Source organism: Gobio gobio (assembly GCF_949357685.1).
Source record: "Gobio gobio genome assembly, chromosome: 10".
In the NCBI taxonomy this organism is placed as follows: domain Eukaryota; kingdom Metazoa; phylum Chordata; class Actinopteri; order Cypriniformes; family Gobionidae; genus Gobio; species Gobio gobio.
This window is the reverse complement of record NC_137116.1, coordinates 12,283,219-12,296,851: the sequence shown is the minus strand read 5'-3', so window position 1 is coordinate 12,296,851 and position 13,633 is coordinate 12,283,219. Positions and strand designations below refer to the sequence as shown.

Here is a 13,633-nt window from a genome sequence, read left to right as displayed (position 1 = left end):
TTATTGCTTAAAGGGTTAGTTCACCCAAAAATGAAAATTCTGTCATGAAAGACTTACCCTCATGTCGTTCGACACCCGTCAGACCTCCGTTCATCTTCAGAACACAAATGAAGATATTTTAGTGTAAATCTGATGGCTCTGAAAGGCCTCCATTGGCTCAATGCACGGTTCACTCTCAAGACCCTTAAAAGGCACTAAAGACGTCGTTACAAAGTCCATCTCACTACAGTGGCTCTACAATAACTTTATGAATCGGCGAGAATAGTTTTTGTGCGCAAAAAAACCCTAAATAACGACTTACATAGTGATGACGATTTCAAAACACGGCCTCATGAAGCTTCGAAGCGTTATGAATCAGTGAGTCGAATCAGCGGTTTGAATCGCCAAATTTCAGCAGTTTGACACGCGATCTGAATCATGATTCGACTCACTGATTCATAACGCTTCGAAGCTTCATGAGGCCGTGTTTTGAAATCGTCATCACTATGTAAGTCGTTATTTAGGGGTTTTTTGCGCACAAAAACTATTCTCGCCGATTCATAAAGTTATTGTAGAGCCACTGTAGTGAGATGGACTTTGTAACGACGTCTTTAGTACCTTTTAAGGGTCTTGAGAGTGAACCGTGCATTGTGCCAATGGAGGCCTTTCAGAGCCATCAGATTCAACTAAAATATCTTCATTTGTGTTCTGAAGATGAACGGAGGTCTGACGGGTGTCGAACGACATGAGGGTAAGTCATTAATGACAGAATTTTCATTTTTGGGTGAACTAACCCTTTAAGCTTTACTTTTATTTATTTTTTACTTTTTGATCTAGAAATTAATTTAGAACAAGACACTATAGGGCTGTTACCAATCAAATTAAATAATTTACACAAAAAAAATTACAACTGCATTAAATAATGTAATGAGATTGTATAAAATATGTTTGAATATACGAATAAGAAATAAACTAAACCACCAGTAGCTATTTTCGCTGCTGAAATCGAACAAAAACAGTGAATATTGCATGGTGACTTAATGTTAATAATTGTTTATGGAACTGTCTTATGAAATCAGTGTCATTTTCAGTCGTGATGGTATTCAGGAAAACAGCACTCTTGGTTCTGTGATGTTGCTTAACTGTAGGCTATCATATGTTATAAATATAAAAACTCCACAATTTGTCATTTTAACCGTGTGTGCTAACTGAGTTTCTTTGTATGAGCGGCGCTCATTTGTTGTGATTTCTCCTCGAGAGGCTGCGCGAGCATCAACAGCACAACCTTGTTACCGTCAGTTCATTACACATTATATATTATTATCCACTATTGATCACCAAATACACTAAAATAATGCAGAATTATTGTTGCATTTTGGTGATTCCCTAGTTATTTTTTGACGTTTTAATCAGCTTGTCCGGTCGGACAATTCTCTTTCACTTGCCCCTTCAAAAAATCCACTTGTCCCGGACAAGCGTTAATGTCGAGCCCTGAACATGAACTAAGTTTAAGAAACGAGCAAGAGTGACGAGGAAAATAACTCTTCCATAAAAGCACACAGTGAAGATATCAGATGGCAGAGCCATGACACTTTGACATACACCACCACACTGACCGATCATCAGTCATGCACCTGGTGCTTGTGTGCACTTAGTGTGTTAGTGAAGAAGAGCAACTCACAACTCCACTCTGAGACTTGGTCTTCAGGTCCAGCTTAACAGCTCCAAAGCCTGAGAGAGAGAGAGAGAGAGTGTGTGAGTGTGTGACCATGTACAGTACCTCTTGTTTTTAACAAACAAGTGAACTAAGTGCATGAAGCTGATAATCAACATATACAGTCTACTCTATATGCTCAAATGTATAAACATCAGTATTTGATCTAATTCTACAGGATAAAGATCCTCTCAATGTAGGGCCCTATAATTTCCGCGATTAACACAGAATTTCCCGGAATTTTACATATTGCTGTTTTGTGTGGGAGGAGATTCAGAAGAACGTATGTCTGGGGAAAATGCAGACCGGGGGAAGCAAATCAGGGCGACACAACCCCTCCTGTCATTTCAGCTCCCCCTTCAAAACAATGATAGTATGGAAAAGCAGCTCTCCACGGCGAAAAAGGTTAAAAAACTCAATGTTAAGCCCTCAGTACCGAGCACTTGCAGTATTTTGCCTTGTTTTTAATGCACTTTAATGCGCTGTATGGAAAATAATGTCTTAAATGAACTTGAGAGAAAATGAGATGCACAGGAGAGCGCGTCAGATCCGCTTCATGTTCATCACAGAACAACGGGAACAGAGAAAATTGTAGCTTTAATGATGATTCATCGATATTTCACTTATTATTTATGCAGTTAAGAAAAGTGTTGATAACTTTATTCATTTTCTGTGTATGCTATGTCTGACAGGGAAGGCCATGGGTAAATATAACATTTATTATAATGGGTTTATGTAAAGATTGTTTTAGGTTCAATTAAATTAAAAGTTATCTTTTAAAGCCTAATAAATGTTGAAATTGGTAGCTTTCAGTTATACTGTAATGTAACGTCATTAATGTTTCATCAAGAAATTCATAGCCTTCATTCATAAAAAGACGCCATTACAACATATATTTAAAATATGCTGTCTTTAAATTGTTTCTACATTAATTATACATACAATATCAAATTATTAAAAACTCCAATGTTTTTTAATTGCAATTAATCATGATTAATTACAGAAAAAATGTGATTAATTCATTTTTTTTTTTTTATCAATTCACAGCACTAAAATTTTTGTTGTGACTTGAAGAACTTCGAGTGCAGTGTTTGTCCTGAAAAGTACAGAGTAAATGTGATGTTTGTTACCTCAATAAATTTAAGGTCATTCCTATTTTATGTTCTATTATATTAACATTAAAAGCACACTCTTTTTACAACTAAAATAACAGTTAAGGGGTAAAAAAAACGGAATTCCCAAAAATTTCAATGGAAAAAAAAGGAATTAGCAAAAATTAAAACAGAAAAAAAACGGAATTTGGGAAAAAAAAAAACGGATTTTATAGGGCCCTATGTCAGTGTTTTCACAGAGTGTTACGACTCCCATGAGCCTCAGGGAAGAAAGCGAGATGGTCTACTCCTTCTAGAACTATTTCCTGTCGTTTAACCCCTGACATGAACCCACCATCTGTCTGTCAGAAGGTCAGTATTGATTCTGTTAATATCACGTTACAATGAGCAGCTGCAAAAATCTCCATACAGAATCCATCGGCCTGCATTAATGCTGAAGAGTGTGTGGTTGTCACTCACCATATCCTTTGCTGAAGATGTCTTTGGCAGATTTGCCGAGGTCAGCGTATGCAGGAGGGACGGCCATGTTTGCTGGACAGAAAGAGACAGGACGACACTCATCAGCCGTGTGACATTGAGCACGCAAGTTGTGCAACATGTTTACAACGGTCTACAAATACCACCAGCAGCAGCAGCAGCAGCACACACACACACACACACCTCGAACGGTTCAGTCTCCTACACACAGCGCTGGAAGCGGCATGCTAGCTAGTGCAGGTGTTGTGCAACGTTTGCGCTTACCATTATCATTACACACACTTACACTGAAGGATGACTGAGACTACCATTAACTACAGCACGGTGTGTTTCTGTGCTCACACACACAACGGAAGCTCTGGGTTCACTACAAGTTCACAGTATATTGTCTACTACCACAGAAAATCAGTTAAAAACATGTTTACAGTGATGCACGACGTACAACTGAAGTGTGTGTGTGTGTGTGTGTGCGTGTGTGTGTGTGTGTGTACGTACCGGAGGGTCTAGAGCAAAATGCACAGCTTATATTTTTGAAAAAGCACAAAAATGTGGAGCTGTAAAGTGTGTAAGTCAGACTTTAAGCAGAGTAGGTGAAATTAAAGTTTGTGCAGCTCTGGTGTCTTTGTCCAGTGTGCACCAGTTGACCAGCTCTTCGAGGTCATGAGAGGAGTTGGAAAGAAATATCTGAGGTCAGTAAAGTGATGTCACGATCTCCCCAGTATCATGTTAACATGTAGCAGGTTTAGTCTTGTGGCGATATAGTATTTTTGCCCCATACTTGCATTATAAGTGCATGACTGTGAACATGATTTTGTTTATTTACATCATGATTGATGAGTCATCCATCCATCCATCCGTCCATCAATCTCTCTATCTATCTGTCGGTCTATCTATTCTATCTATCCATCCATCCATCCGTCTCTCTATCTGTCTGTCTGTCCATCCATCCATTTCTCTAACTTTCTGTCCAAAAGTCCATCCCTCTATCCATCCATCCATCCATCCATCTCTCTGTCTGTCCAACCATCCATTATATCTGTCTGTCTATCTATCTATCTGTCCGTCTATCCATCTCTGTCCATCTATCTATCTGTCTGTCTCTCCGTCTATCTATCTATCTATCTATCTATCTATCTATCTATCTATCTATCTATCTATCTATCTATCTATCTATCTATCTATCTATCTATCTATCCATCTATCCATCTATCCATCCACCCATCTCTCTATCTGTCTGTCCAACCATCCATCCATCCATCTATCTATCTATCTATCTATCTATCTATCTATCCGTCACTCACCGCATGGCTTTGGCTTGCAGTGATGGCAGGTCTCACTGCTTCCTTTCACTTGTGTCTCTTTCTGCTTCTGTCTATCCATCTCTGTCCATCTATCTATCTGTGTCTCCGTCTATCTATCTATCTATCTATCTATCTATCTATCTATCTATCTATCTATCTATCTATCTATCTATCTATCTATCCACCCATCTCTCTATCTGTCTGTCCAACCATCCATCCATCCATCCATCCATCTATCCATCCATCCATCCATCCATCTATCTATCCATCCATCTATCCATCCATCCATCTATCTATCTATCTATCTATCTATCTATCTATCTATCTATCTATCCGTCACTCACCGCATGTCTTTGGCTTGCAGTGATGGCAGGTCTCACTGCTTCCTTTCACTTGTGTCTCTTTCTGCTTCTCTCCTTTCTCAGACATGATCTGGGGTCAGAGATCACAATCAGGCACACACCATAAACCACAGCACACAGACTTCCTACATAACACAACGAGGGTCACCATGGCAACCCCTGCTGCAGTGACATCTGCCCTTGGGAAAGGTGATGGGATGCTGAGGCGGCATCTTTACAGCGTGTCCCCCTCCCCCAGATCCCCCGAAACACGCTCTAAAAATAGGCTCAACTGACACCGCCGGTTCTCCATGTGACGAGAGGAAAATATTTTCCTACAACACCAAACACTTTGACACCAGGATGACCAGTTACTCATATCGGTGATCTCATGGTGGTCGCCATGTTGAGATCACGTGATCATTTCATCTCAGTATCTGTTGCATGTCTTTCATCAATGCTGATTGGACCACTTCTGTACCAATTGAAATAAATCAAATAAACTGTTCAATAAACCAGAAATTAGAGCAGCTTTCAAAGCTATTTAAAATCCGCCTGCTGTACCTGCTATTCATCATTTACTAAAACATCTCACACAGTCTCAGTCTGGAGCCAGACAGTCATCAATCAAGAGCAAATCCACTGAATATCCTCAGCCAAAGGCCATTAGAGCGAGTGCAGCTCATGGGAAAAACACACAATCACAATCCAGAGCACAAGGGCGAGAGGCAGCAAGTGCGCCGTACAGATGATCAATCATGCAAAACATCTGTGTTAAGAGCTTACTGTCTTTATAACGCAATCATATTCTGGCAATAACATAAGCTGGTTTATTGTGCATATCCATATGGTGAGTGTGAGTGTCATGATACAGATACAGAGGATTTTTATTAATTATTAGGGATGCATGATACATCATCCAACATATCGATATATGTTAGATAATAATAATGTATTACAATAAATATGAGCTACATAAAAATATATTAGGCAGCAAGTGAACATTTTGTCCTCAGAGTTGATGTGTTAGAGGCAGGAAAAATGGGCAAGCGTAAGGATTTGAGCGAGTTTGACAAGGGCCAGATTGTGACGGGTCAGAGCATCTCCAGAACTGCAGCTCTTGTGGGGTGTTCCCGGTCTGCAGTGGTCAGTCTCTATCAAAAGTGCTCAGAGGAAGGACCAGTGGAGAACCGGCCACAGGGTCATGAAGGACCAGTGGAGAACCGGCCACAGGGTCATGAAGGACCAGTGGAGAACCGGCCACAGGGTCATGAAGGACCAGTGGAGAACCGGCCACAGGGTCATGAAGGACCAGTGGAGAACCGGCCACAGGGTCATGAAGGACCAGTTGAGAACCGGCCACAGGGTCATGAAGGACCAGTGGAGAACCGGCCACAGGGTCATGAAGGACCAGTGGAGAACCGGCCACAGGGTCATGGAGGACCAGTGGAGAACCGGCCACAGGGTCATGGAGGACCAGTGGAGAACCGGCCACAGGGTCATGGAGGACCAGTGGAGAACCGGCCACAGGGTCATGAAGGACCAGTGGAGAACCGGCCACAGGGTCATGAAGGACCAGTGGAGAACCGGCCACAGGGTCATGAAGGACCAGTGGAGAACCGGCCACAGGGTCATGAAGGACCAGTTGAGAACCGGCCACAGGGTCATGAAGGACCAGTTGAGAACCGGCCACAGGGTCATGAAGGACCAGTGGAGAACCGGCCACAGTGTCATGGAGGACCAGTGGAGAACCGGCCACAGGGTCATGGAGGACCAGTGGAGAACCGGCCACAGGGTCATGGAGGACCAGTTGAGAACCGGCCACAGGGTCATGGAGGACCAGTGGAGAACCGGCCACAGGGTCATGGAGGACCAGTGGAGAACCGGCCACAGGGTCATGGAGGACCAGTTGAGAACCGGCCACAGGGTCATGGAGGACCAGTGGAGAACCGGCCACAGGGTCATGAAGGACCAGTGGAGAACCGGCCACAGGGTCATGAAGGACCAGTGGAGAACCGGCCACAGGGTCATGAAGGACCAGTGGAGAACCGGCCACAGGGTCATGAAGGACCAGTTGAGAACCGGCCACAGGGTCATGAAGGACCAGTTGAGAACCGGCCACAGGGTCATGAAGGACCAGTGGAGAACCGGCCACAGGGTCATGGAGGACCAGTGGAGAACCGGCCACAGGGTCATGGAGGACCAGTGGAGAACCGGCCACAGGGTCATGGAGGACCAGTTGAGAACCGGCCACAGGGTCATGGAGGACCAGTGGAGAACCGGCCACAGGGTCATGGAGGACCAGTGGAGAACCGGCCACAGGGTCATGAAGGACCAGTTGAGAACCGGCCACAGGGTCATGAAGGACCAGTGGAGAACCGGCCACAGGGTCATGGAGGACCAGTGGAGAACCGGCCACAGGGTCATGGAGGACCAGTGGAGAAACGGCCACAGGGTCATGAAGGACCAGTGGAGAACCGGCCACAGGGTCATGAAGGACCAGTGGAGAACCGGCCACAGGGTCATGAAGGACCAGTGGAGAACCGGCCACAGGGTCATGAAGGACCAGTTGAGAACCGGCCACAGGGTCATGAAGGACCAGTGGAGAACCGGCCACAGGGTCATGGAGGACCAGTTGAGAACCGGCCACAGGGTCATGGAGGACCAGTGGAGAACCGGCCACAGGGTCATGGAGGACCAGTTGAGAACCGGCCACAGGGTCATGGAGGACCAGTGGAGAACCGGCCACAGGGTCATGGAGGACCAGTGGAGAACCGGCCACAGGGTCATGAAGGACCAGTTGAGAACCGGCCACAGGGTCATGAAGGACCAGTGGAGAACCGGCCACAGGGTCATGGAGGACCAGTGGAGAACCGGCCACAGGGTCATGGAGGACCAGTTGAGAACCGGCCACAGGGTCATGGAGGACCAGTGGAGAACCGGCCACAGGGTCATGAAGGACCAGTTGAGAACCGGCCACAGGGTCATGAAGGACCAGTGGAGAACCGGCCACAGGGTCATGGAGGACCAGTGGAGAACCGGCCACAGGGTCATGGAGGACCAGTTGAGAACCGGCCACAGGGTCATGGAGGACCAGTGGAGAACCGGCCACAGGGTCATGGAGGACCAGTGGAGAACCGGCCACAGGGTCATGGAGGACCAGTTGAGAACCGGCCACAGGGTCATGGAGGACCAGTTGAGAACCGGCCACAGGGTCATGGAGGACCAGTGGAGAACCGGCCACAGGGTCATGGAGGACCAGTGGAGAACCGGCCACAGGGTCATGGAGGACCAGTTGAGAACCGGCCACAGGGTCATGGAGGACCAGTGGAGAACCGGCCACAGGGTCATGAAGGACCAGTTGAGAACCGGCCACAGGGTCATGAAGGACCAGTGGAGAACCGGCCACAGGGTCATGAGGGACCAGTTGAGAACCGGCCACAGGGTCATGAAGGACCAGTTGAGAACCGGCCACAGGGTCATGAAGGACCAGTGGAGAACCGGCCACAGGGTCATGGAGGACCAGTGGAGAACCGGCCACAGGGTCATGAAGGACCAGTTGAGAACCGGCCACAGGGTCATGAAGGACCAGTGGAGAACCGGCCACAGGGTCATGGAGGACCAGTGGAGAACCGGCCACAGGGTCATGAGGGACCAGTGGAAAACCGGCCACAGGGTCATGAAGGACCAGTGGAGAACCGGCCACAGGGTCATGGAGGACCAGTGGAGAACCGGCCACAGGGTCATGGAGGACCAGTGGAGAACCGGCCACAGGGTCATGAAGGACCAGTGGAGAACCGGCCACAGGGTCATGGAGGACCAGTGGAGAACCGGCCACAGGGTCATGGGCGGCCGAGGCTCATTGATGCACGTGTGGAGTGAAGGCTGGCCCGTGTGGGCCGATCAAACAGACGAGCTACTGGAGCTCAAACTGCTCAAGAAGTTAATGCTGGTTCTGATAGAAAGGGCTCAGAATACACAGAGCATCTCAGTTTGTTGTGTATGGGGCGGCACAGCCGCTGACCAGTGCCCATGCTGACCCCTGACCTCTGCCCAAAGCACCAACAGTGGCACGTGAGCATCAGAACTGGACCACGGAGCAATGGAAGAAGGAGGCCTGGTCTGATGATCACGTGGATGGCCGGGTGCATGGCTTACCTGGGGAACACATGGCACCAGGTGCATTATGGGAAGAAGGCGTGGCGGCGGAGGCATGTGGATGTGACTTTGACACGTCCCACCTACCTAAGCATTGCTGAGCCCATGTCCAGCCTGTCATGGAAACGGTTTTCCCTGTGGCTGTGGCTCTTTCAGCAGATAATGCGCCGCCACAAAGCACAAATGCTTCAGGAATGGTTTGAGGAGCACAACAACGAGTTTGAGGCGTTGACTTGGCCTCCAAATTCCCCAGATCTCAATCCAATCGAGCATCTGTGGGATGAGCTGAACAAACAAGTCTGATCCATGGAGGTCCCACCTCGCATCTTACAGGACTTAAAGGATCTGCTGCTAACATCTTGGTGCCAGATCCCACAGCACACCTTCAGGGGTCTAGAGGAGTCCATGCCTCCAGGGGGACCAACACAATATTAGGAAGGTGGTCATAATGTTATGCCTGAACTTACAATGAATAATTTAATAAAATGATTATAAAGTTCCATGCACTGCTCAACTGAGAATGTTTAGCTGTAAAACAAAACAATTATGCCAGAAATACATTAAATAAGTAACTTTTTAAATGCATGTAATAGAGTTGATGTGTACGATTGTGTGCCATTTATATATATATATATATAATCTGTACACCAGACACTTCCCTATGATTCTGTAACAAACCACTCAAACAAACATACATACACATACTATAATATTATCTACTCTTTATGAAAGATATGCATGGACATAAAGCTGCTATGGTTCCATTTTCTGTATTGTTTACATTCAGTTCTGCTTGACTATCAGTTTTGGGTATTTTTTTTACTCACACCAAAGAGTATAAGTCAAGTCACATTGACCTAGACATGGTGTTTACATTTTAATATCACTAAATTAACTAACCCTAACCCTTATTATTATAATTAACAAAATAACGTGTCTATAAAACAATGACAGATCAAAGAACAATAGCAATGAGATCAATGAGTGCCAAACACGATACACACAGATCGTTCTGAGGCTGTTTTAGTGGATTTGATCATGTTTTTGAATCATTTTGGACTTCAAGCATCGTCCCAACACACACAAAGAAAGAAAGAAAGAAAGTCGCTCAAGGCTGCATAATCATCGCGCGTGAGTGACGCGACGCACGTACAACGCCCAGATAACGAATAACGGGAGCAGCTTGATACCTTAAAGATCAATGATCAGTTTTAACAAGAGCGTTTGCTGCTTCCGCGCGCGGGTTTATTGCTTTATATCTGACCGTTATATCAGACGGAGCGCGCGCGCGGAACACAGTCCGTTATTTTACGTTACCCGTCAAAATCAAAAAGTCACACGAGCTCCGTGTCCTTGATGAAACACCGACATATTTTATATCAAACCACTGAGATTAGACGCGTAACACTCCAGTATGAGAATTAAAATCTTGTTTTAGGAATAAACAGTAGCAGAGATTTTATTATCATCAGTATTATAGCGTCATGACGTCTCTGCGGCCCTGAACCCGAGCTGACTGAAAAACTACAGCTCCAGTGTGTACAGAATAACGACAGCGCTCATTATTTCTCGACAGAATGTGAAAGAGTCCGTGTTTTTCTGGTGTATCGAGCAATGTTTCGGTGTAAATCAGTCAACCCTACCGTGTTTTTGCCGTGTCGATGTGCCTGACGGTGTTTCTGCACTGCACAGCGCGAGACTGAGGGCACACTGAAGGAGAACAGCGCGTGAACCGCGCATGCGCAGTCCGCCGCGTTTTCATCTTTCTCCTAGATTACGTAAAAATGTATATGATATTTACTTTATTTCGCTCTTATTTCTCTATTTAAAACATATTGTTTCCTCAGATTTTTGCACACTGACCTTAATTCCCTCTGAATGCAATAGGACAGATAGACAACCCCTTTACAATCAAGTCTACATTTAATTTAATTTCTCACATGCGTAAAATATGAATATAGTGACCATAGGCGTAAATCATATAATATTGTTGGCGTATTTATTAATATTTCCCACAAAGTCTTGCAGTAAAGGCTTACGTTAGAAACCCGGTGCTGTCTCTTTAAGACGTTGCCATGGTGAAGCTTTGCGCTTGTTGTTAATGCGTCATCAGTCTGCGTTTAACCGAAAAACAGAGCTAATATCGCGCTTTATCTGCACAATTATCAAATAACTGAGGGTTTCATTAAAGGTAAGTTTCTTCAGGAACTCGTTTTCATTATATATTACGTTTTATGTTCACACAGAGATTAATACGGCGCTTGATCGTTCTGAATCCAGTATTATGTGAATCTGCAGGTGTTTACTAACGGTAAGAGTGATCAAATTACTGAAAATGCAATATGCACATTTATAAATCAATCCTGTTTACTAGAAGCTGATATAAATGAATACATGCTTATTGTGTGCTAGGTACCCGTTGACCTGCTTATCATTAGATAAGAGCATTACGAGCATTCAGGTCTGAATATAACATAATTCATATAATAACTATAACCTAAATAAATAATAAGAAATTAATATAATTTATTTAAAATCAACGATAATAATTATAAACTGCATTATGACCCTTTCAAAAAAAAAAAAAAAACTTCAAGTTTGTTTTATTAAGTATATTTTAAGTGTACTTTATGTACACGTTAGTATAGTAATATCAAGTATGCTATTTCAATACTACTTGGGACTAAACTGGCCCACTTTTTAGTTTATAAAAGTGTACTTTTAAGTAGTAAACCTTGAGTACACAACTAGTTTACAACTGTTTTCATTTGCACTGAAACAACTTACATGATAGTTTACTAGTCAGATACTTGTAGCACATTTTTTTAGTTTATAAAAGTGTACTGAAGTAGCCTATACTCTCAGTAAACTACTAGTTTAGTAGTTTTATACTGCAAGTATACTTGCAGCTGTTCTTTATGTGCACATGTTGTGTGCTGGTGGTGTATTGTATGTATGATTGTAACATGATAAACTTTTACAAATATTATTAGGCTTTAATCACAATTAAAAATGTCATACATTTTATCACTTTCTGTAAGAAATGCACAATTAAGAAGTGAATTCCAAGCATGAATAAGTCAAATTATACTCAAATAATAAATACTACAACTCCAGGATATTAAATCATGTATTTTTGAAATATATTATGACACTTTTGAGCACACAACCTAAAATATATTTTAAAATAATGCACACTTTAAACATTACTCAGAACGTTCACTAAAAAAAAAATATTTTTTAGGAAATTTACTAAATTACATTTATTTTAAAGTGTGTTGAATTGTAAAAATAGGTAAGAGCATGATACTAATATACGTTTTAAATATTTAAAAATAGTACAATTTTATGTTAGTATATTTGCAATGTAGTGTTGAAAAGGGAAGTATTATTTACTATAGTTTACTATTTATATATTATTTTTTGCACTTTAAATATACTAATGTTCCTGCTATTAATTTTTATACCTGAAATATACCTTTAATTACGGAAAAATATATACTCATAATTAGGAAAATTTCTGTTTTTCTTTATAAATCAATATTTTCAAACAAATCTTTTGTTTATAAGTTTAAGTTAAGAGACAGTATGTAAAACTATGTGAAAAAATATTGAATAGGCTACTACACAACTACATATACTTAGAATACTTAATTACTTTTACTTATAATGTTAAGTATATCTCAATCAAAAAATTAAGTATAAGCCAAATATACAGTACTTAGAATTCAAGTAGCCTATACTTCAGTTTAATTTAAAGTATATTTCAAATTCTGAGAAGTATTTTACAGTAGACTGAAAGTATACTTATTTTTTAGTTTAAACGAAGTATACTAATAGCACACTTAAATAAACGGTTACACTTTATTGTGTAGTGATGTAGTTACATTGTACTTACTCAAATAAGTTCTGAATGGTATTAATGAACTACATGTACATACTATAGAGTTAGGGTTAATTACTTGTAATTATGCATAATTTACTGTTATTGCTATAGTGAATTAGATATTTTTATTCACAAAAGGTTTTACTGTGAATCGAGAAAATATCAATGTTGATATATTACTGATCAGCTCATTTCAATTATCATAAAGTCATAATTATAAGATAACATGTTGAAAATATGATTTTAAAAGTCCTCATTATTAGATAAAATGTCAAAAATATGACATGCTAAGTCATAATTAAGAGAAAATGTTGAAAATATCATTTTAAAAGTCCTCATTATTAGATAAAATGTAAAAAAATGACATGCTAAGTCATAATTATAAGATAAAATGTTGAAAATATGATTTTAAAAGTCTTCATTATTAGATAAAATGTCAAAAATATGACATGCTAAGTCATAATTAAGAGATAAGATGTTGAAAATATGATTTTAAAAGTCCTCATTATTAGATAAAATGTCAAAAATATGACATGCTAAGTCATAATTAAGAGAAAATGTTGAAAATATGACATGCTAAGTCATAATTATAAGATAAAATGTTGAAAATATGATTTTAAAAGTCCTCATTATTAGATAAAATGTCGAAAATATGACATGCTAAG

At 41.9% G+C, this 13,633-nt stretch overlaps 1 protein-coding gene across 2 annotated transcripts in view; it reads right to left on the bottom strand.

The window, feature by feature from the left end:
- vdac3 (voltage-dependent anion channel 3) overlaps nt 1–10,824 on the bottom strand; it is a 22,819-nt gene extending 11,995 nt beyond the window's left edge. The window contains exons 1-4 of one of the 2 annotated variants that reach the window (XM_079827472.1): nt 10,726–10,818; nt 4,928–5,015; nt 3,265–3,336; nt 1,661–1,710 (exon numbers count right to left, since the gene is read on the bottom strand). In XM_079827472.1, the coding sequence (XP_079683598.1) occupies nt 1,661–1,710; nt 3,265–3,336; nt 4,928–5,012 (207 nt within the window). In that variant the 5' untranslated portion in view covers nt 5,013–5,015; nt 10,726–10,818. Of the gene's footprint in view, nt 1–1,660; nt 1,711–3,264; nt 3,337–4,927; nt 5,016–10,725 lie in introns of both variants that reach the window. The other variant, XM_079827471.1, reaches the window with a different exon arrangement.
- Nucleotides 10,825–13,633: the final 2,809 nt, after the last annotated feature.